General features: G+C 40.6%; 1 protein-coding gene across 1 annotated transcript in view; it reads left to right on the top strand.

Annotated features, from left to right (window-relative positions):
* The window catches only part of LOC120546409 (MAM domain-containing glycosylphosphatidylinositol anchor protein 2-like), a 137,550-nt gene extending 127,114 nt beyond the window's left edge, over nt 1–10,436 (top strand). The window contains exons 15-18 of the mRNA XM_039781333.1: nt 363–524; nt 7,898–8,028; nt 8,560–8,656; nt 9,531–10,436. Coding sequence (XP_039637267.1) covers nt 363–524; nt 7,898–8,028; nt 8,560–8,656; nt 9,531–9,619 — 479 coding nt within the window. The 3' untranslated portion in view covers nt 9,620–10,436. The remainder of the gene's footprint in view (nt 1–362; nt 525–7,897; nt 8,029–8,559; nt 8,657–9,530) is intronic.
* Nucleotides 10,437–23,843: the final 13,407 nt, after the last annotated feature.

Raw genomic sequence — 23,843 nt, 5'->3', positions numbered from 1 at the left:
TGTTTACTACCCTTATTTTTTTTCTTCTTCTTTTTTTTTACTTTATTGAAAAGTACCGGTTCAGGCACCGTTTAGGCACCGGCACCGTTTTAAAAGTATCGATTTAGCACCGGAATCGAAAAAAAAAAAAACGATACCCAACCCTATTCAGGAGTGTATGCTCTGTTGTTGCCAGACCTTCCTCAGCAGCGCTGTGGAGATTGGTCTGGCAATGTGAGACTATAAAATACCAGAATTAAATGTTCCACTTCCTGACAAAGTACATTGTAGGTTTTGTATATTAAGATATCTGCTAGTGAATCTTACTTGCAATTCCTGTATATATGTCTTATGTGTGTTTTTATGTGTCCCTGTGTTTCAAGGTTTCTACATGTACATTGAGACATCAAGACCACGGAAGGAAGGGGATCAGGCGCGGCTTGTTAGTCCGTTTTTCAACGTAGCACCTAAAAACCCTTACGGTATCACCAACCCACCTGCCTACTGCTTCAGCTTCTTCTACCACATGTATGGGAAACACATAGGTAAGATGCATTCCTCAGATGCTTCATTGTCCCCAGTCTGTATAACAAACGACTGTGTTACTCTTGGGTTTAATCTGACATACTATATTCAATGCCAAAAATATCATCTTAATTAATATTTATTGCTCAATGGTTCATGGAAACTTGTGAAGAAAATGATAATTACAATGTCCTTAAATAATCTGTCACTGTTCTGTGCTTTTGGTTGCTTAAGCAACAAAAACAAACTTAAAGTGGAACTTGCAATTCACTGCAAAATGAAGGAGATTCATTCTTATATATGGAGAACGAAATAGCAGTAAATGAGGCAACAACACAAGAAATTGTATTTAGAAATTTAAAAAACGGGGATCGATGGGACATCACACTGGCTTTGGGACATAAATTAAGGGATCTTGAAATTGCTGTCCGCCACCTGCGTGTTTCACAGTGGGCTTTTCCTTTTTTTGTCAAAGAATGGTTGTTTGTGAGACAGGAACACTCACTGAGGAAAAAAAAGGGACAACGACAGCACTTTTCCCTGTAAGCAACAGCATTTCAGTAATTTCCAGAGAGTTTGTCCTCATGGCAGGTGCTGCAGGGAGTTTTGTGCTTTCATGCTAAGATTTTGTAAGTGCAGCTGTCAGGTGTTTCAAGCAAAATATATCTCATTTTTGCAACAAACCCTTTCAAAGGTGTGTACACAAATCCTGGGCATTAGCTGTTACATTCCTCTCTAAATGTAGATAACAACCTTACACGGCCCATTTGAAGATGGCAGAGCGACTGAATGAGCCATCTGTGGCTTACGTCCGACTCTTAGGCTTCCTTCACCGGGGAACCAATCAGCTGACCGCGAGCACTCCCTGCTCTGAGAGCAGGCTGTTTGCGTGTTTGTGCATTCGGGAATGGTTAGAAAGATTGGATCTCTAGCACAAAAGCGGCTGGATAATATGTTGTTGAAGGCCTCTATTGGTGTTTGCTCTGCCTGAGCTTCACCCTGTATCATTAGCTACTGCACAGCTTCATAGGGCAGGTGAGGGACAACGCTGGGTGGGGTTGTGGGGTCATCTTGGTATCATGGGGCCTAAATGCTGTTAAAGCTGCCGTGGGTAGAAAACAGCAGAATGTGAAGAAGCGTAAGACCTTTTCTGGCAGCTCTTCGCACAGGCAATGGATGCGCAGAACCGCCAATAGGAACACTCTCTCTCTTTCTGAAACGACCTGTGATTGTTAGACCTTTGAAGGCTACATTTTCTGAAGCCTGAATACAGAGCCAAGAGGAAATGCAGTCTGCATGCAATGTCTTCTTTTCTATTAGACCAATTTTAGTTATTACAATATGCTGAAAGGTTGTTATTGAACTTTTTCCCAATGACGCCAAAAATAAAGTTTCCTACCACAGCTTTAGGGCATGAGAGCAGTTTGTTAGATGGCAAGTTCATGTTGTGCACTCAAAGCACGGCATTTACAATAATAGCAAAAAAATTAATTCTACAGTTCTCCATTTTCAAGACAATGGAGGGAGCTAAAAGCGAGGACTGTTTCAGTCAATCTTGTCTCTTGTCAAATCTTCCACGACCCAGTCAGCATTCTAGGCGACCCAAGGGTTAGGAAGTCTGATCTATTTTGGCAGTGAGGCTTTGATCTCCACATATTAATGGACCCAATATAAGCCACTTAAATCAATTCAACTCCCACACTGACCTCCACATGCATGATGGTTCCTGTGTTGGTGCATTTGGAACCTGACAACCTTTTTCCAGTCATCAACTGATGTGTGTTAGGTCACTGCACAATTGTGTTTTTGTTGAATCATATGTTGGGCTGGTTAGTAGCTGTTAGGCCCAAGCCACCAGATGTCTCCCATTTTAATCTACTAGAATAGGCACCTCTCTTAGCAAACATATCTCTCTTGTGTTATGGACTATCACCTTTGACATTTGCAACTTTAAAAAAAAAAAGCCCAGCGACTACAGTTTTTGGCAGTGGTAAAAATGTCTATGGCATCCATCGAGCCATTCTCGGTGATCCGTTCATATCCAAAACAAATGTGGACATATATTACAAGCACAGCAGCCTTGGAGCCCAGTTTGTGTGGTATTTGAGGCTGACTCGCACAGTGACGGGCATACATAGCTGTCTGCCAGTGTGTCTTTTTGTATCCTAACACTAGGCCGGAATTTTCAAATCCTTGGATTCAAATCAAAGTTTCTCTCAATAGGTCAAAGTTAGAGTTTTGAAAAAAGAAATATCCTTAACTATTATTTATTAAGAGTTTAAAGGAGACATATTATCTTCATCTTCATTTTCTGTAATATCTATAATGTTACAGTGTTGGAAGTTCATATTAAACATTGTCAAAGCTTCATGTAATAAGGTAAATGTATTTAAAAGAAATCCCTTTGAGCCAAAACCTCAGATTTGAACACCGCTTTTGGCCATGTATGACGTCATCCTGAGCCAGTTGGGTGGTCATCTGCTCCAAGCACGCCACTGCAGGGTTTACAGAACATACACTGCTACATGTAGCTACATGCTAACGTCAGGGAAACCTGTAATCTTGGTGGCAGATGTTGTTAATTTGATTGACAGTGGCAAAACAACCCCAATAACCCCATCAGATTGTGATTCAAGTACTGTCAAATCTTAATTGGTGCATGGAAGTACGCGACATCACCTTCTCCCAGCTTTGGCACACCCACTACAAACCAGTGACAAAAAACACAGACATAAACAAAATATACCAATATATCTCATGTGAAATAACCAAAACTGTTGAGACTTTGGCAGATTGTTTGTGTTCACTGTCGCTCTTAGTAAGAAGCTGATTGAGAAAATGTGTTTTCAGTGCCTTTAAAAAGGAAATGACAGTGATACCTGACAAAAAGAGAGTGCACCACAAAAAAGCATCTAAAAATACTACTTCCCTAAACATATTTTTTAGTCGACAAAAAAAAACTAAAAATAAAAGAATGGAAAAATAGATAACTTACAAAGTGACGGTAGAGGAAGAGAGCAATGATAGTGAATGAACTCAAAGAGGGGACAGGGAGTTTCAGTTCTGTGCTCATTAAACTTGTTCAATAAACTGTGAAATCACTACAGGCTGGCAACTGCACTCTTCTCTCTTTTGATAACATGTTTACAGCAAGCATTTGGCTGCATTTACCTCAGTATTCTAGTGAGACGCCGGTGGTATCAGCGCCATCTCCACCCTCCACCTGCTCCGCTCAGAGCTTCTGCTGGACCTGCTGCTCCAACCCCCTCAGCTTTCTCTCTTCTTCTTTCGCTCTTTCCTTTCAGTGCACTGGCTTATATATCTTTTATAAGCTATATTTTCTTTTGTGAATCTTGTGTCATTCCAACTTTTTTATTTCCCTTTGGTGTTTGTTCAATTACTGTTATTTGCATTCATAATATACATAGGCTTAAATATGAGTAAAAGTCGTTATTTTCTTATTTTTATATCTCACTGACCCTGTGAGTTCTCCTGCTTATTCAGCGCAATCCACAGATATCACTGTGAATACATTCAACGGATTATTATGAGTAATCAAAACATTGTTTCTGGAAAATGTGAATTTTCTCAGCTTTGCGCACAATAAAGAAAGTTCCATTTACCTCCATTGTATTTCAGTGGTGTCAGACAACTCAAAAGAAATATCTCAAAAACTCTGCAAATACAACCAACCAACGTTCACAGCTTGATACCACGAGCAGCACGGTGTTTTTGTTAATGTTTTTTCGGGGAACTGACCCTTTAAGTGCAACACTGAGTTGACAGCAGGACTCCATATGGTCTAACATTTAGCCAGGCTACTTTTCAGCTGTCCTCAGAGGAAAGGCCGAGTGGAAGTGTCCAGGTGGGGGGGCCGGACCAAACATCTGGAGAGGTGGAGACGAGGGAGGTGGAGAGAATATAAGGATAGAGGTGTCGGAGGGCGACTCAGCGGGGAGACGTGAGCTCCTCCGGCTCCCTGCCGAGGTTGAGTAGGCCGTGACATTTCCAATTTGCTCAAATTGATCGCCAGCCAGACCCTCTCTTCCCTGCCCTCCCCGTCTGTGGTGATCCCATGCCCAGACTGTGGCGTGTTATGATGAATGGGCTAAATGTCAAGGACTTGAAACCCAGCTCAGATCCTCCATGGCCACGCTCCATTTAGTATTCTGCCTCTCTGGCCGTGAGAGAAATTCACCCAGGAGCTCAGGAATGTTGGTTTGTGATATTTTCTACCCAAAAAGCTTATGACAAATGGTCTTAATAATGTATGTTCACGTGTATATATATATATTTTTTTTATATATATATATATATATATATATATATATATATATATATACATACATACAGTACAGGCCAAAAGTTTGGACACACATTCTCATTCAATGTGTTTTTTTATTTATTTTCATGACTATTTACATTGTAGATTCTCACTGAAGGCATCAAAACTATGGGGGATATGGAACTATATATATATATATATATATGTGTGTGTTCTCTTGAACTGTCGTTTTAAACAGTTAAAGGCTTTTTCCTGTTTAGATCTGTGAGTCACAAAGCCATCAGACATGGCACAGCTCCCTCTTGAAATGCTGGGAGTTTGATGCTCTTTGGGACTGTGCTGTGGAGGTGAGTCACAGTCAAGTTGTGGCACGGCAGCGCTGAAGGCCAGAATCAGTCAATAAGGGGTTTCGCCCACACACTGATGAGAACAGTGGCAGAGGCTCAAAGAAACTCCTCCGTAGTTAGCTAGCGGGGGGATACCTGAGACATGGTCACACTTAATTACTGAAGCGCATATCAAAGTTTGCCTTTGGAGCCCGTGTCGCATTTTTTTATAGGATTAAGTCTCCAGCAAAGCACACCAAGCAAGTCTGTTTTAAGCCTGACCTTCTGAGAAGCAATGGAGTCATCCTTCCATTAGCAAGGAGGGTGGTACTGCACCCCCCCCCCCTCACACACACACACACCTACCCCCCGCCCCCTCATCCTCACTACATAATTTAAAATTTCCAGGAGCTATTTCTCACTTCTCAGACTCACACCTCTCTCTCTCTCTCTCTCTCTCCTCAGATCTTTTTAAATTTCACAAGTGTCTGCCACAGGTATTCCTTTAAAAAATATATATATATTCCAAAGAATATACAGCACATGCCTTTGCTCGGGATGTGATGACACTGACATTACCACCTACATCGAGATGAGTTCAAACAAGAATGTAAGCCAGCCAGCTCAGCAAGAATCCTCCTACATCCTAAACACTTCACCGGGAGATGAAACCGCAGGTCATGTTCTGCACAAGAGCTCATCTCTCACTGGAGATTGTGCTGTCGTTGGGGAAAGTGTACTGTATACTGTGCTGATGAACAGGGACATGCAGTGTAGCCTTCCCATCGTTTCCTCACAGAGATGAGCAGTAATGAGGCACCTCGCTGAGGCAACCATGCATCAAAAGCAAAGTTGCATTCATGCTGTTTTTGCTCACCAATTGCGTCAACGCAAAGGTGCTGCTTTCCATACTTGTGAAATTCACTTGACTTCAGAACAGTGGTCCCACTGAGCTGCGCTATGATGTCAATGCTAACCTGATTTGGGTCTTTGGCTGCTGCTGGCCCACTGCTGGAGGATACTGATCGCTCTCTCGCTGTCTTCCTGTATGGTGAATAGAAAAAACTAACACAATCAGTTGGTTTGGAGAGGAGGGTAAAGTGGTTGCACTCTGTGTCATCATCTGAGAGAACAATTGTGTTTTATATCAAAGCCAGGGGCCAGACAAGAGGTCTCACTGAGGGGATTCTTCAATTCAGACCTGCTATATGGTATATTCTGTCTCAATAAGAGCCAGTACCTTTGTGTTATTGTAAGGGTTATATGAATTCAGTTTAAATGGAACTGTCAAATTGCATTTTCACATGCAGAGTTGGTTTGGACATCCAGGAGTTTCTTCCTGTGCAGCAGCTTTAGTCGAATGATGAAAAAAGGAAGCCGGACTGAGCAGAAATATTAGCAGAAACTAATGATAAATTAGGAACTGTTCTCCACAGGGAAGGTCTTTCCACTCACCAGAAATTCTCATCACACATTGCCCATTAGTGATAATTAATTGGGATTAATACAAGCGAGAGAATAATTTATCATCGCTTGCAGAATCACAACTTATTAAATGTATCAATTCATATGACCTGAGTTCCACCTTTGCTACTACTTGGCTCTGCTTCCAATGCAGATGAATACATACATTTGAAATGCAGGATACCGTAGTGAATATTAAGTTTAAAGGCCAAGCCCAATTTCACTTGCAATTTTAAACTGGAATTCCTCCAGTCTGGGTGGTTGCGTGGTATCTCAAATATAGGAGTAGAATTACTCAGACAGTTGCATTGTTGCCGTTTCAAACGTTACAGTACTTTAAAATACTTTAGATCTAGGATATTTAATGAAATAATAATAAAGACCCATATTGTTATGAACTTAACATCTTTGGTAAGATTCTTCCCCGTTTTTGACAGAGATCTCTTTAGGATTTGTTCTCCATTATTTCCAGTAAATGGTATTGATCCCTATTTTACCGCAGCAGTCCATCTTGGTGTCACTGCAAGGTCTGTCTGAACACAGTTTTGTCACGATCACGATTTTCTATAATCTGTTTGCCATACATTTAACTTGATAAGGCAAAGTTCTTGTTTGTGGTTTGACACACAACACGTCTGAAACAAAACATTTTGTATTTCCAAGATATGAAGCTGGCATATTTTGTTCTATCTGGGACTTCTTTTTTTGGAATATGGAAATCTCATTATCATAAGTAATTCTGTAGTTAGTCATAAAGTAGATTTATTGGTAAGATCAGTTTGTTTGTTTTTTTGCACCGCAGTTTTATTTTATTTTTATACTGATAATGTCTCTATTTATTCTCTCAAGATATAAATAAACGATATGCCTTGAATAGTGATAAAGAGTGGGAGAGACAGAAAAAAGCGAGCACACAAGATGACAGGAGAGGGCATGGGCGAGAATAGATGCAAACAGAAATCAATTAGGGAAAAAAGATAGACCAAACTGCTTACCTTGAGTAGCCTACTGATGACCTACTTTAGTGTATATCATATCAACTGAGAGGAATGGGGACTGCAAGACAGACAAAAATACCTTATACTGTAGTACCATGTAACATTTTAGAATTTTTATTCAGCTTTTAGCCAACTTACATTGCTTACACACTGCCCAATAGCATATAGCATCCATGGCCCACTGTGGGTCCACTGCCTGGAGGTTGGACAGTACAGTGCTGCAAGATGTTAAAATATTTATTGGAACCGTGTGTGTGCGTGTGTGTGTGTGCGCGCGTGCGCGTGCTGACATGTATGTGTTGTCTCTCTCCCTCATGCAGGAACACTAAACGCCCTCCTAAAACAGAAGGGCCAAACAACCTCCGAAGGTCCCGCGTGGTCGCTAAATGGTAACCAAGGTGACCGCTGGAAGCAGGCAAAAGTAAGCATCCATCCGACAGCATCCTTCCAGGTAAGACCAAAAAATTCAATCACTCCAATACGCAGCAGCATTGCTCTTGTTGCCCTCTATTTTCTTCTCTGACTGTGTTTGCATGTTAAAGTATTAGCTCCCTTGGGGGCGGCATACTGATGTAGCACTTCGCAAGCTGTGATATTAAGCAGAGAAGTGGACATTGTTTGCTATTGAGAAAGCAGTATCACTCCATCAGGACGCCTACTCTTTGCGAGTAGCATAAATAGAACTGCAATATTCTCTATCATTTTTACGACTGCATTTGTGGAAAAATAATTATAGTTTCAGCTGCACTTCTGTGTCTTTTTTTATTGTCTTTTATACTTGCAACTGCTCCAACACCACACGCGTTCTTAATAAAAAAAAATTGTGAGATCAAAAACTGAATCAAACACTGCTATTTTTCATAAGGTGTAATTTAGCTAAATTACACTGTGTACTTCCTTTAAAAGCAGTGCTAATTTTGTTGTTTTTGTGGTCTACCAAGGCTGAACATATAATCTGACAAACATGTTTTTCTCTCTGTAGGTGGTACTAGAAGGTATCCGGGGACCAGGCATCGAGGGAGACATCGCCATCGATGATGTCACGCTGGAGGAAGGGGAGTGTCGAGACCCACCACCCAGTGAGTAGCACCACGTTTCCGTCTCCTCCACCCCTTCTTATCTGAGCTCCAGCTTCTCACTCTGCCTCGTTGGACAAGGTTGAGATTTACGAGAGGGGATCTAATCTTAGACAGTTGCCAGCATTGAACCCACCAATTCGTTGGGAGAACACGGTTGCCATAACAACAGTGTTGTAATCACATGAATGATAGCCACGCTGGCTGAGTGGAGCGCTGTAATTGTGCTGCAGGACCACACAGAAGGTAAAAACAGCACATGGCCTCCAGTTGAAATGGTGATATTGGTAGGTAGACAAATGCTTCTCCTTTAATTTCATTCGCGTTTTTCAGAGTTGGAGGGACATTATTTCAAAAAGCTTCTCGAACAGAGGCATCCCTTTAACATGCCATAGATGAATCAGGGTAATCTGTTGGCATTTTTCACGTCATTGCTGGATAATAGCCAGGCTTCTAAAAGAGAATCGGAGCCAGTGATCCTGGTCATATTATTTTTATTACCGCAAGATTATTATTCAGAGTTATATTTCATTTGGATCCATTGGGATTCAAAGTGACAGCATTACCTAATTTGGAGTTATAGGAGTGGTCGCTTAAGTTCAGTTGTGCCTTAAAGCAACAGTTTGACATTTTGGGGGATACAAGTATTTGCTGTCTTGCTGAGAGTTAGATGAGAAGATTGATACCACTCTCATATCTTTTCATCTAACTCAAGGCAAGAAAGTGAATACACATTTTTTCCAAAATGGCGAACTATGCCTTCCAACACAGTTGTTCTCTTTTTGTTTCTGGGGGTGTGTTTGTGTTTCATTCTTTGGAGAATAATAAAAATCAACTGCTACCATTAATTTCTGTTTCTTTTATTCTTCCCTTACAGATCTCAGCTCCGAGGCTCCGCCCACATGCTCCCATATATGGCTGCTATGCATCACCTTGGTGATGACCCTCCTGGAAGGTCAGAGGTGACCCTTCTCTCCGTCATCTCAGAGGCGAATATTCAGACCCACCGTCTGTGAACTATACCCTCGGCATCCAATCACCAAAGATTCATGCATCCTGAAAGCAGCAGGGGTCCTCTGACAGACCACAGAGGGACCGGAATTAATGAAAGAGAGAGAAAATCATGATTAAAAAAAAAGTTACACAAAAAGTAATAAAGAAGATGCGCAATTTTTTTTTTTTAAAGAGACCTCTTTTACAGAAAACGCTCCTCGGTGCAGGACTCTGGACTCTTTACGAGCACAAAGACAGGCGTGCGATGAGTAAGCCTGGACTTTGGCGAAAGAGTTCACAAGCGTCGAGGGGAGGACAGTTTGTAAAGCACAAGAACTATTTTATGAAGTTATGAAAATATCTTTAGAAGGCGGCGGAATATAGACACTGCTGACTTTTTGAATAGGAAATAACAATTTCCTGCTTACAAATACATGGAATCAGACCTTTCTCTGTGTATCTTTATCTTCATTTTTTCGCACCAGATGCCAATCACCGACACTTGTTTTTCACTCCAGCCTCACGTCACACCTTGACATTTCTTTATCTGCTCGGTGCTGTACTGTAGGAAAACAAGGACTCTGGCAACATTAGTTCTGTCTGCGTACTCCCCTGTAGCTGCCTATGTATCTCTTAACACTGTGCTCACGAGGCCAAGTGGCCAACCGACGGTATGGTGGCAGAACATTGAATGCAGAAGAATCAGCGGAGGTGTAGACAGCTGGACTGGAGGTTCGGGGAGAGAAGTCGAAGCTCAGGAGCTGGAATGAGAGGGAGAGGTGGAAAGAGAGCAGAGAGGGGGTGTTGAGGGGAGGAAGAGCGGAGGGAGAGGAGGAACAGGCAGAGAGTAGAGAACGGTCCGATTAGTGAGGCCTGACTCGAATATTCAGTCGGCGGTCCGCCTGTGGAACAGAAGCCACTTTACTTTCTGCCATGAAACAAAGTGCCTTCAGATTACAAACCGAAATCGTGAGCCTGGGTGTTAATCAACATCGAACACATCTCTGTTCATGTTTCCTCTGATGGGCTATTTTCTACATGTTTCTTTTGCCCCACAAGTGCTGATGGGAGCGCATGCGTGTTCAGAGGGAGTATGGGGTTGTGCTCCACCCAGATAAACTCCTGATGGGACAGTTGCCTGTGTGTGTGTGTGTGTGTGTGTGTGTGTGTGTGTGTGTGTGTGTGTGTGTGTGTGTGCGTGTGCGTGTGCGTGCGCCTAAGCCTATGCCTATGCATAGTTCAATGTGAGGGCAGCTGAACAGGCACTGCTGACAGACCAGGTTTGGAAACAATTTGGATAAAAACAGCGGCAACAGTGAAATTGAGGCTCTGGATCTTTTTTTTTTTTTTTTTTTGCAGAAAGAAAAGATCATAGAGGAGGATAGAGACACTTTGTCGAATGAATATCCCACTCTCTCTTCCCATGATTTTCCTTCCCTGCGGGCGAGCATTTTTTTTAACAAAAGAACAACTGCTGAATAAAACATTGCGTTGTACAGGGAGGAGAGTAGGAACTTTGGGACTGCAGGCTCTTCATTAGGGTGATCCGCCTCGCCCCTATCCTCCACCATTTATATGGAACAATATGAGAATAAAAGATAATAATGACCATAATAATAGTCATGATATTTTATTACTCTAGCGAGAATGTTTCTCTGCTTTTACACAAACTGTGAAGATTGACTGTGGAAGATCTACCTGAGACCATAACCTTAACCAGCGGGGTTTTTAAAAAAATGTATTGTAAAAAAGAGAAAATAAGAAAATGAAAAATTCCGTTCATTGTTGGTTATGACAAATGTTTTGAGGACTTGTGTCTTGTTTCTTATTTTTCTGTTGAAGATGACTTAACTTGCTTTCTCTTCTTGTTGTCTCCCTTTGCATTGCTTAAGTATCCAAGCTGATGGACGCATAAGAAGTAAACCAATTTGGTAACTGTAAAACTTGTAAATGTTAAAGAAGCTCTATTCAAAGGTTTATGATAAATGTTTTATGTTGGAGTACAGGAAGCACAACATACAGTTTAAGGTCTCAACATATAAAATCCATTTTATATTTCTCTGCACATACATGACCTACTCCTTCCAACACAAGTCCACGTTTAACAGCAAACTGATCATTTTTTTACTCGTTACATTCATATTTATAGTGCAACCAGAAAACTAAAGGGCACAACTGGAACCCAGTCAAGAGTATAAGTGAAGTCTTCATGAATGCAGACTGGTTCAGTTTGGTGTTGTGGTTGTTCAGCATATGTAGCCTCTTCTGTGGAAGCCTAGGAAGGTTGGTCTGAGTGGGTCATGTACATGTGTGAGCATAAAGCTGTGTACAATAGGTGTGATAAGAAACCGATACATGTAAAGAAGATAAATATGCTAAGCAAAACAGAGCAGAATGATGAGCATTTCAGGGCATCCTTATAATACCGTTACGGTCTGTATGATGTTATTACAGAGTGATAATCACAGCTATTATCTGCTATTCGTTTTATTTTCATTTCTGTTTGTATTTCCATAAGGCCCAGATCACAATGAATGTAAATGGAGTTCTTTTCTTACACTCTTACTAGATGTAATGTTTTACTAAAACACATGTTTTTTTTGTGTGGTTTTGATGATGAGAACTTTCAGACTTTCATAGGTTATTTTGGACACCTCAAAAACATCAACATCTTCGCCTGACTTTGACACAGACATTGACACAGTTTCCAAAAGTACAAGCTCAGATAAAATTTCCATTAGCTAGTTGGGATATCCTCCTGTAAGGAAGTAATGAAAAGTGCCAAAGTGCCCCATGCAGTCATCACTCTTATGGTATGGATGGTTATGAGTTCCTTAAGATGTTTTGGTAACTGTTCCTTTTACGGCCACCCTGAGCACCTGGTCAATTCTCATGTAATAGCAGCTTCACCTCCCAAGTACATGACTGATTGAAAATGATTTACAGTCGATGAAATAATGCCTTTGCTATCACTAGTGTTGAGGTCAAAAGTTTTAAAGAGATAGTTTGACATTTTGGGAAATGAGCCCATTTGCTAGCTGCAGGCCTATATTTACTGTACAGACATGAGAGTGGCATCAATCTTTTAATCTTACTCTCAGCTAAAAAGCGTACTTCCCCAAAATGTCCAACTTTTACTTTTAAAAAACAGACTGGTTTTAAAATTCCAACTGCGTATTCGCCATAGTGTGAAATTAGTTTTGTGTACAGTACAGGCCAAAGGTTTGGACACACCTTCTCACTCAATGCGTTTTTTTATTTATTTTCATGACTTTTTACACTGTAGATTCTCACTGAAGGCATCAAAACTATGAATGAAGACATGGAATTATGTACTTAACAAAAAAGTGTGAAATAACTGAAAACGTCTTATATTTTAGATTCTTCAAAGTAGCCACCCTTTGCTTTTTTTATTAATAAAGGGAAAAAATCCACTAATTAAACCTGACAAGGCACACCTGTGAAGTGAAAACCATTTCAGGTGACTACCTCATGAAGCTCATTGAGAGAACACCAAGGGTTTGCAGAGTTATCAAAAAAAGCAAAGGGTGGCTACTTTGAGGAATCTAAAATATAAGACATGTTTTCAGTTATTTCACACTTTTTTGTTAAGTACATAATTCCATGTGTTCATAGTTTTGATGCCTTCAGTGAGAATCTACAGTGTAAAAAGTCATGAAAATAAAGGAAATGCATTGAATGAGAAGGTGTGTCCAAACTTTTGGCCTGTACTGTATGTTGGTATTATATCAGCATTAGCCTCTTAAAAAAACTATAGCAGACCAGATTTTTATCCTACTGTTGTGGTGTAAATTCTGAGTACATTCATACATATCCCCAAAACAGAGATAGCAAAATTGCTTCCATGGTATTACAGCTCCCACCATATCCTTTATTTCCATTTCTGTGCAATTTTACACCCTGTGTCAGCCTCTGCCCTTTGTGTATACGAGAGATGTGAGTAGCTTGCACACTCAGCTCTGCTCTATTTATTGATAAAAGTCCTCGAAGCTACTTCAAAGTACAATTGAAGCAGATTAACAGTTTTTGAATATGTAAACAGTGTTGTGTTTACTGACTTTATTTTGATGATTAGAGGCTTCTGTAGTAGCGGAAGGTGTGAAGTGTTCATAAACTAACGAGGTGAAATGGGTTTGATGTATTAGTAGCTTGTGTGTGTGTGTGTGTGTGTGTGTGTGTGTGTGTGTGTGTGTGTGTGTGTGTGTGTGTGTGTGTGTGAGATAAGATTCTCACAGCAGCCACTTAGGTTTGACACTCGTGCAAGGGTTTGCAGTTGTAGTGATAGTGAAGTGAAGTTTAAAGGAACACGCCGACTTATTGGGACTCTAGCTTATTCACCGTATCCCCCAGAGTTAGATAAGTCCATACATACCCTTCTCATCTCTGTGCGTGTCGTAATTCTGTCTGACGCACCCACCGCTAGCCTAGCTTAGCCCAGATCCTGGAGGTAACCGGCTCCAACTAGCCTACTGCTCCCAATAAGTGACAAAATAACGCCAACATTTTCCTATTTACATGTTGTGATTTGTATAGTCACAGCGTGTGCAAATAACAAGGTCACATGAGACACAGCCATCTTCTAACCGTCTACATACTGGGAACTATATTCTCAGAAGGCGAAGCACTGCTACTTGGGCGGAGTGATTTGCTCGCAGCACCTTAGAAGCACCTTTGTTACTCTCTCTCTAACGTTCATGTACTGTATGTGTTCATTCTCCCAGCCGAGTCCGTGTTGCTTCTTTGAGTCTTTCAGAGCTCTCTCAAACAGCAGAGCCTTTTTCACCAAATTGAACTGTATAACTATTTGCTATAAATCCTAAATTGTATAAATCCTAAATATGTCAAAACTGTTAGAAAGTACAGCCGGAAAATTGACCATTGAATTCAGTAAACGCAAAAAAAAGCTGAAGTACCAAACAACCTGTGGTTATGACAAATACTAAACATTATAAATGAGGTGTTTGGGTCAGTTGTATTGCATTGCATTATATCGTACTGGGCACAGTATACACTAGAAATTGGTCTTTCCTTCGTAACACTGCTGAAAACAAACGATAACTCGATCGTTATTGCATGGGAAAAGGCAGTAGCCATTTGGTAGGTGGGAGGAGGGAAGCATATCTGCAGTACAGTTTACAGAGACCGAAACAGTTTTCCCTTCTAAAATGCAGTTTCACCTTCCATGCTGAGAAAATGACACATTCGACTTGCTACGTTTGTGTAACATAAATGGTTCAGGTTTGTCTTAATTAAAGTGAGAAGGAAATAACATTGGATATGATAAATACCACGGAAACATACAAGGACTTTTTTAATGCTGTTGCATCCTAGATGAAAATCTGTTATTTCTTTTGTGCATTGACAAATACACAAAAGAATTATGCAGCTGTGCATGAATGTACCCAGTGCTTACATTAATGCCATGAAAATGGAGCTACTGTAGCATTAAAGGATGTGGTCTGTCAGGGTCTGTGCGGGCTGCAGGTTGAACATAATTGCTGCAACATGCAGTGTGCTGAAACTATTTCCCAGGTTCTTTGGTAAATTTGATTAAACCTATCCAAGTGAGTAAAACCATGACCAGTTGCTATGTGAGAAAATGTAATTTAAAACAAAGTATTGCCTTAATTCCTAGAAAGTGCATACCTTGTAATATTAAAAACTACAAGAAGAAAAGAAATAGCTTAAAGTCCAGTTATGTTGCTGAACTCAGGCAGTTTCCAGATGTAATGTAGTTTCTTGAAATTCAGCTGCAGTTTTCACATTTTACCTACTTAGTTACAGCTATAATTACCTGGAAATGTATTATTCTTACCATGTATTTAAATATGTGTTTAATGTTAAACGGAATGCTTTGAGGGTCTGTAAAAGGAACAGTACCAACATTTCTTTCTGAGTGGAAATGTTCTCATTTTCTGTTCAACCTAAGAAGGGCTTTGTCACATTGTGCCATTCATTGCGCTATTTTAGCTCCCCAAATAACCATTCAGTTCCACTAGCATGATATAATTATATCTGGTAGCCCTAATTATCACTATACACACCATGCTTTCGTGGTATATATTCAGGAACGAGAATTAGTGCCAACAGTGGGGCCGGGGGGGGGGGGGGAGTTAGGCACGACCACCACCGACAGATTTGGCAGTCAGTGAATTTGGCAGTCAGGAAAGTGTTCATATGAGGGACTCGAACAGGAACAAAATGTCTGCTCATATTACATTAAAAAAAAATACCACTGTGTTGAATGTAAAATTGCCATCTTAATGCGGTGAGTTTCTTTTACTTTCACACAGTGGCTAGGCAGTAGTGAGTGACTTCACGACAGGAGGCTGACTGCAGTCTCACTAAATAACTGGAAGAGGTAGACACATTTCAGAGATCTCATTTTGCTCTGTCAGGGAAGAAGCAGTATGTCACTATTTGATGGCATGGCTGCACAGTGTGACAACTTTACCAGTGGGGAAAAAACTGCCACCTTTTGGTATCTTATTGTCTCTGGTGTTGGAGTGAATCGCACTACTTCTCGATGGAATCACAGGCCAGGCGGGAGCAACGTGACTGCTGGCACAGACTCCATTTTTACTTGTCCAGTTATTTTCCATCAGTGCAGCAGGAGGACAAAATGAAGAGGTTTACCACAGTCGGAAAAAAATCCCCACCCGCAAAGACCCCTGGATATAATGAGATTTGATGCTGTGATTTCAAGGTTGTTGAAAAAGCTGTGTTTCAGTGATGTTATTTATCTTGTTCTGTGCCGACACCCTGTAATGATGACCTGTCACTCTTCTCTGTTTTGTGCTCTATATTTATATATGATCAGGCTTCCTTTTCACTGTATTTCTTTGGATTATCACCCATTTTTTGTGCCATACCTGCAACTAATGAAAAAATAAAGAAAAGGAATATTTTATTGGCTGTGTTAAATACTTTTTTCCATTATACAGTATGAGACAAGAACGTAATAAAGTGAATAGAATAATAGAATAGAACACAATGTCCTATATTACAAGCTTAGTGCTTAAACACAAATCCTCTTGTTTCTGTGGCTTGCCTGTACTTGACACCTCTGTCGTTGTAGTTTTTCAAAGTGAAAGCCAAGTTATTCCCATAGAGACCACCTGTCTCACACTCAAAGGGCTGGAAACAAACGCTTTTGTGTTGTGCAAATTGTTCTTTTGACAGAACTCCCCAGTTTGTGGTTCTTCTGAGGAGCTAGCACGCTTGCTTTCCTCTCAGAGTTGATAGCATGTGAGTGATTGTGGCGAGAAAAGGACATCTTAGGGAAAAATAGGAGTAACAATGGTGTGCTTGAGGGGCTTGAAAGTCATCCAAAGGTTAGCCAGCAGGGCCCTCTCGACTGGGGTAAGCTTATAGAGGGGAAGCGACTGTACAGTGCACAGCCTGGAATGATTTTTCTTTAGGCCACCGCTTTAATATGCTAAACATACAAGAAAACCAACACATTTTTTATTTTTGAATAATCACAAGGTCAGAAAAATGGTATGATGCAAAAATCATATAGACAATAACATGGAATTTTAAGGTCACCTGTAGAGTTTATTTATGTACGCTATGAACAGGTCGCAGTAGCGTGTCGAGAAACAAACTAATGCGCCAACAAAGGCAGTGAAGAAGACTATGTGCTATTAAGCGTGGATGTAAACATTGTAAGTTTTAAACTTTCAAGAAAAATTGGCTTTGCAAATGTTTTATGAGAAAGGAAATGCATTCAACATGTCTGTTTGACCTCACGGTACAGACATTGCTGTTTGGTGAGTAACGCTGAATGTAAAAAGAAACGTTTGCACAAAGTCTTCACAGGGCACCTTTATATGCTAATATGCTAAGCTAATGCTTTCATGCTGTAAAAAGACGAATTGTCGTTTTTACATTTCTATTTTTTTGTACGGATTAAACAAACAAGAACCACCATTTAAACAGGTGAGATTAAAAGTAATTATTTTTTTTATTTTTAACTGTTTCCTGTCAGCTAGCTGCTTCCAGTCTTAATGCTGAAAAAGCAAATAAGCATACTTCTGTATTCCCGAAAATATTAAAGTATTTATTAACAATAAAGATATTCTACAAATTTGAAAAGGTTATTAAAAGACCAGGCTGCAATTTGCTGTTTATACAGTACTGAGAAATACAGTAATGCATGTCAGGATGATCTGTTAACACTGTTTTGGCATCTTGCACACAACGAGGCCTTGCTGTAGGGGCAAGGCTGTGTCCATACTCCTGAAAGGCAAGTTTTTTTTTTTTACTGAGAGTGATTACTGCCCGTTGTGTTGTTTTTCAGCCTTGTACCCTGAGGGAACAGCGGGAGAGTTTTATTGTTTTATGAGATGCAGATTTTGCCATCAGTCTCCCTTTAGCCTCAGGGCTTTCCTAAGGCTGTCCACCGATGAATGTAATGCTATGGCTGTGTGTTTCTGTAGGATGTTTGGGCGCACATGACTGTGTGCAACATCCTCACTTGTTTTATTGTTTTATAAGATGCAGATTTTGTCATCAGTCTCCCTTTAGCTACAGGGCTTTCCTAAGGCTTTCCACCGATGAATGTAATGCTATGGCTGTGTGCGTTTCTGTAGGATGTTTGGGCGCACATGACTGTGCGCAACATCATCACTTGACAAAACATTTAGTTGTTACAATAATATTTTTTAGCGTTGATGTGTCTTTCCCGGTCTATGATGGGCAATTAGAAACACGTGATGTCATATTCTGCAGCTCTCATCTGCATCTTCAGGTTCGTTTTTACCCTGCATGGTAACGATGATAAGCGATGATGTAAGCCTATTTACCGATATCCAATCTTTTTAGCACATGCAGATTCATGAAAAAGAATGACACCAACACCACATTATGGAGCTTGTTCCATTACACAGACAATTACTGTGAAGGGAGCGGCTAGTGGTAACTGGAGCACATTTATTCAAAAGGGTGTTGAGTACACAATCCAAACATTGTTCCTCCAAACAAGGTGCTAAAAGTCATTTTATGGTGCTTTCAAGGCTCTTGAAAGTTTGCTTGTGGCCTTTATGATTTTGTTTTATCCAGCAAGCCCTCTGTGAGGCGTAACAAACCTCCTTTTTGTCCGGATAATAAGTTACTCCCATAAAAACTTCACATTGTTTCTGCGGCTGATAACCCCTGGTAGCATTTGGCCTTTAAAATCCCAAGCACTTTCAATTACCCTGCTGCATGTCCCATTCGTCCGCTCCCTTATCGTCTCCCTCGTCTGTTTCAGCCAGCCAGAGGTTGCCCTGTAGATCCGCATTAGAATGCGCACCTGGTACCTCAACCACTAAACAATGCCGTTTTACATTACATTCTATTCCCATTTCTCCTTGCCATGCACCACAACAGCACTTTGTTTACAGGGCCACCACTGCTTTCTGGAAGGATGGGAAAATGTCATGGAATGCTAATGGTCTCTTAATGCTCCTCTGACAGGCCTCCCCAACGCCAGTCAAACAATGTCTATTCAGTTATGCCAGCTTTGTCAAAGTCATTCAAGCAAACATGAGATGACCACGTCTGTGGCCGCTGCAGTGTTGACACATTATCAATTACTCCTCATTTATTTGCCATTGACACGTGTTGTGCTGAAACAAATTTGTGTCCGCTGAGATGATTAAAGTTGATTGCTCTCAAGAGTAAACATTTCTTTTTCCAATAACAGAACTAAAAATTGCCACGCAACTGGGGTTTCATTTAATTTATTAGCTGTCGCCTCAGTGCATCTTTTTTGCAACCTAATAAGCCGAAGTTATTGTTTTTAAATAACATTACAAAGTTTTCACACAAAATCTAAATCATCCGGAAAAAATAAATCCAGTCAACAATATACTATATAAGGCATTGCTTTGTTGTTTTCTTCATCAGGTGATGTCAGCATCTACAAAGTAATTTCACAATTAGGAATTCTTCCATTATGAGCAGTGATTTGCCTCGCCATATACTGAACATATGAGCACCACTCACTCAACCCATGGCTTTGAGACATCTCCTTGTCCTCTCATGAATGTTGCATAAATAAATCCCTCTCATGTGCTGCCATCTGAGCTGTGTTGATGCAAAACTTCAGGCTGAATAATTTATCTGCCTGCCCTTCAAAATCCAGTGCTCGCACCGTGTGCCACCGCCCAGAACTAGGAGTTCTAATCACAGACCTGAGCCCGCTGGCATCCGCTCAGACATCTGTGTTGTGTGATAAGAGCACACATCATGGGAGGAAGACATCAGATCTTGTTTGAATTGTGGTCACTAGCTAGTTATGTAAAGGCAAAGCCTAAACAGCACAGTGGTCACCTTCTTTCACTGCGCTGTTCCTGCAATCTTGCTTCAGCTCTAAAGGGATTACTGAGTTCTGCTTTGCTAATGCACAGATCCAGAGCACTTCCACAACGCATACTGCCTGACAGTTTTATCCTTGCAGGTAATTAAACAATGAATGAAGAGATTCTGAACATCTGCTGATTTTCTGCCTAATTCAATTATGATGACAATGAGTGTCACCCTGTATCGCAACTCCCACATTCCTGTATTGTAATACTGACTCGTATATATAAAATGGATTATCTCCAGGGGTGGTTTTACATGTAGTTTCCTCATGGGTACAGCATGACCCGCTTCAGCAGAACACAAAGTTTCTCAGAGTTGGTGAGCACTTTTCTTTAGATGCGACAAAAAAAATCTGTCAACTTACATTCATTCTTATGTTGCTGATCCTCGCAAGACAATCCAAATGAGACATCTAATTCGGATTCTGCGGGTAAATGTTCCCATCGGCATTTGTAAGCAGAGCGTTCTCTTTGTCATGTTTTTTGTGCTCTCAATGTATAGGGTTCTGTGATGATTTAGCAATGAATTGGTAAGGCATAAGGATAAATACAATGCCTCTCCTCATCGTCCCACATCACGTTTACATTAATTTATTTCTGGATCATTTCTCAAAGAGCTAATTGACAAAAAAATCATTTCATAAGCTTTGTTTACTGGTAAGCAATGAGTATAATGCTTATGAGCTAGCTAGATAATGATTACTGCTGCTGTGCATATCAAGTAGGTGATTCATTTGCTCAGTATGAATTGTGTGTTTATCCGAGCAGCGTCTCGGCCTGTGAGATCTTTTCATTATTGTTAAAGTTGCTGATACAGATCAAAAGAGCGTAAATCTCCGCTCGTATGTCTTCCGTGTGCCAGCGAGGAAGTAACTGAACCTTAAACTCGTCGGATTCCTCCGACTCCACTGCCATCTCAGACAGTGAGTTAACATTATGAGTAAGATTGCAAGCAAGGTTGTTCATCATGTGAGCAAGCCCCACCCAGGCCCTTCTCCGCCCACCAGATGAGCTGCTCGCTTTCTTGTTCTCTGATGGAGTGCGGAGTGTGGCGAGCAGTCATCAGATGTGTTTTGCATCACCCCACAGGACAGAATGGGCGTGATGACACGGGTGACCTTTGGATCATCTATCTGCGCTAACGTCTCTCTCATAGAATAAAAAATGTTGCATTAGCACAAATGACCTTTTCTCATCCCCACGTCCTGATTACACCATGCCACGAGGATCCACCCCCACTGCTCCCTTATCTCACTGCTCTTATGAGAGCTCACGCCATTTAATATGAGCCCACAAATTCTAATTTGAATACCCTGCTTGCATCGCATCAAGTGATTTCATTTTTTGATTTGACCCAGAATGTGGCGATTGTTATCCTTCAATTTTACTGAAGCCGTTTTACTGAAGGAGGTCCTGAGGGGAAGGCACATTTTTACACTACAATGCCCCATTAAACTAAAGTAAGTCAAACAACATGACAAAGGAAATCATATTCAATTTACACTCCTTGAGTCAGCATGAAAACAAGTGATGCTATGGCACAAAGTGATGAATGTGATATGATAATACATCAGATCACCCTGATTGTGTAGAAGGTGTAAAAGGTAAGTATTTGGGAAATTCTAAATACATGAATGCAAACAGGAGCAGTGCCAGTTGTTTCATCACTGGATCCATGTCTCACAAAGCTTTATATTTAAACCTGCCATTCACATTACACATAGTTATTTGATCCATTGTTAACATAAGAATATTGATCAAAGCAGCTTTAAAAAAAAAGAAGCAATTTAATGCTCAAAAAAGAGAAATATACCCACAGGATTGTCTTTTTTCAAATAAAACCATTACTGTCAAAAAACCTGTTAGAATGTCTAAAGAATATAACTGCTGAAATTGGTATGTGAAATTCCAATCCATAATTTCCATCTCCTTATTTTTTGGTGTCACACAAGTGTCCTTAAAAGGACAGGACACTGGCACAGAGTACCTCTCAGCATGAAGACAGACAAGTTAGACCAAACAATTATCTTCTTCTATTTTTCTGCCAAAACAGACAGACAGACACATGCAACAATCCTCCATCCGTCAGGAACAAGATACCTTTCAAGTGTTTGCATATTTCACTGGGTGGCTGAGCCTTCATCTGTATGTGAGTTGACTGGAAATCATTTGAAAAATGTACCGTTGCCAAGTCTGACAAGTTCTTCTGATCCCTGGTTCCGCTTAACAGGTTGTGGTTCTTCGATTCTTTGACAAAATCCGCCCCACAGCATCGTAAACTAGTTTTCACCTCGACAAAATCCTGCCAGGAAATTCAATTGCTTTTATTTTATTTATTTTTGTCATGGTTGCTGTGAAACTGTGCTGGAATTCTAACTATGTGGCATGTGTTTAATGTGAAATGATATATATCAAGCTGGTGAAATGGATTTGAAATCTGCCTTCTTTTGTGTCACGCTGCAGGACATGGCATTCGCTTTGTTTTGGCCAGAAAGACACGACTTAGTTCACTGCAGCTGCAGCGGTTTCATTTTGTCATGTCTTGTGGAGAACAAAGCCGACACCCTGTGCCAGCTTTTCTCCCAGAGGACTAAACCTTCTGCTGGGTGAGGAAAAACAACAAGGAAGACAGTATCCCAGAATCAAGCCTGTCATTTCTTTAGTGCACACAACTTGACAGGAGATTTGTTAAGCCAAAGTTGTCATACAATATCAGTACTCTTGGAAATGTATTTATGTTAAGACATGCAAGCATGGCTTGAGAATGACAATGTTACGGTTAGTCCACCACTGTGGATGGATTAATATGAAGTTTTGTACATTCATGATCTCGAGAAAAGTCTACTGACTTTTTCTCTAGTGCCATTTTTTGATTGCCATTTGATTTGTGATAGATATTCGTGGTGCAGAGAGGATGTATCCTAATGATTGTGGGGATTTTCTGACTTTCGGAATTTTCGCCAGCAGGTCAAAGTTTTCACGTATCTCAACATCTACTAGATGGGGTGACAACATTTGGTGCAGATATCCATGGCATGGACCCCAGACAATTAACCCTAGTTTGACGATGCTCTGACATGCCCTGACCCTTTTCTAGTGCCACCATGAGGTTGTTTAAATTAAAATATCTCTGTAACTATAGGATGGATTTTCATGAAATGTTGTCAGGATGAATTGTAATAATTGTTTTGATCCACAACTTTTCATCTAGCCATCATCTTTACATTACATGTCATTTAGCTGACAATTTTATCCAAAGCAACTTACATTTGCTACATATGTCAGAGGTCGCACGCCTCTGGAGCAACTAGGGGTAAGTGCTTTGCTCAGGGACACATTGGTTGATGTATCACAGTGGGAATTGAACCCAGATCTCCCACACCAAAGGTATGTGTCATATCCACTGAGCCATCACCACCCCATCACAGTTCATCACAGCAAAATTGCATCCGAGTTGCAGCTGTACTTTGTATTTAGTGCAAATGTAGAGTCTGTAGAGTGCATGATTCCACAAATATACACAGGTTTTCATGGCTAATGAGTGCCCACTCATTAGCATGTTAGCATTGTAAGCATTTAGCTTAGTTACCCCTGTGTATAAGTACAGCCTCACAGAGCCACTAGTATGGTTGCAGACTCTTAGTCTTCACTAATCACCTCTCTTTGTTATTCTTGTTCCTATATCAATTACTTTTATAAAGTTATTAGTCCCCTTTAACTTCGTGTTTACAGCAAACTTTGGTGTTATTAATTTTCCTTATATTGACAGTCTGTGGAATGCAGCCAAGTGTGAAATTTTAATTGTGTGCTGAGATCCATCTCCAGGT

This window comes from Perca fluviatilis, chromosome 18 (assembly GCF_010015445.1).
Source record: "Perca fluviatilis chromosome 18, GENO_Pfluv_1.0, whole genome shotgun sequence".
Taxonomy (NCBI): domain Eukaryota; kingdom Metazoa; phylum Chordata; class Actinopteri; order Perciformes; family Percidae; genus Perca; species Perca fluviatilis.
Note: the sequence above shows the minus strand (reverse complement) of the source record. Positions and strands in the feature narration are given on the sequence as shown.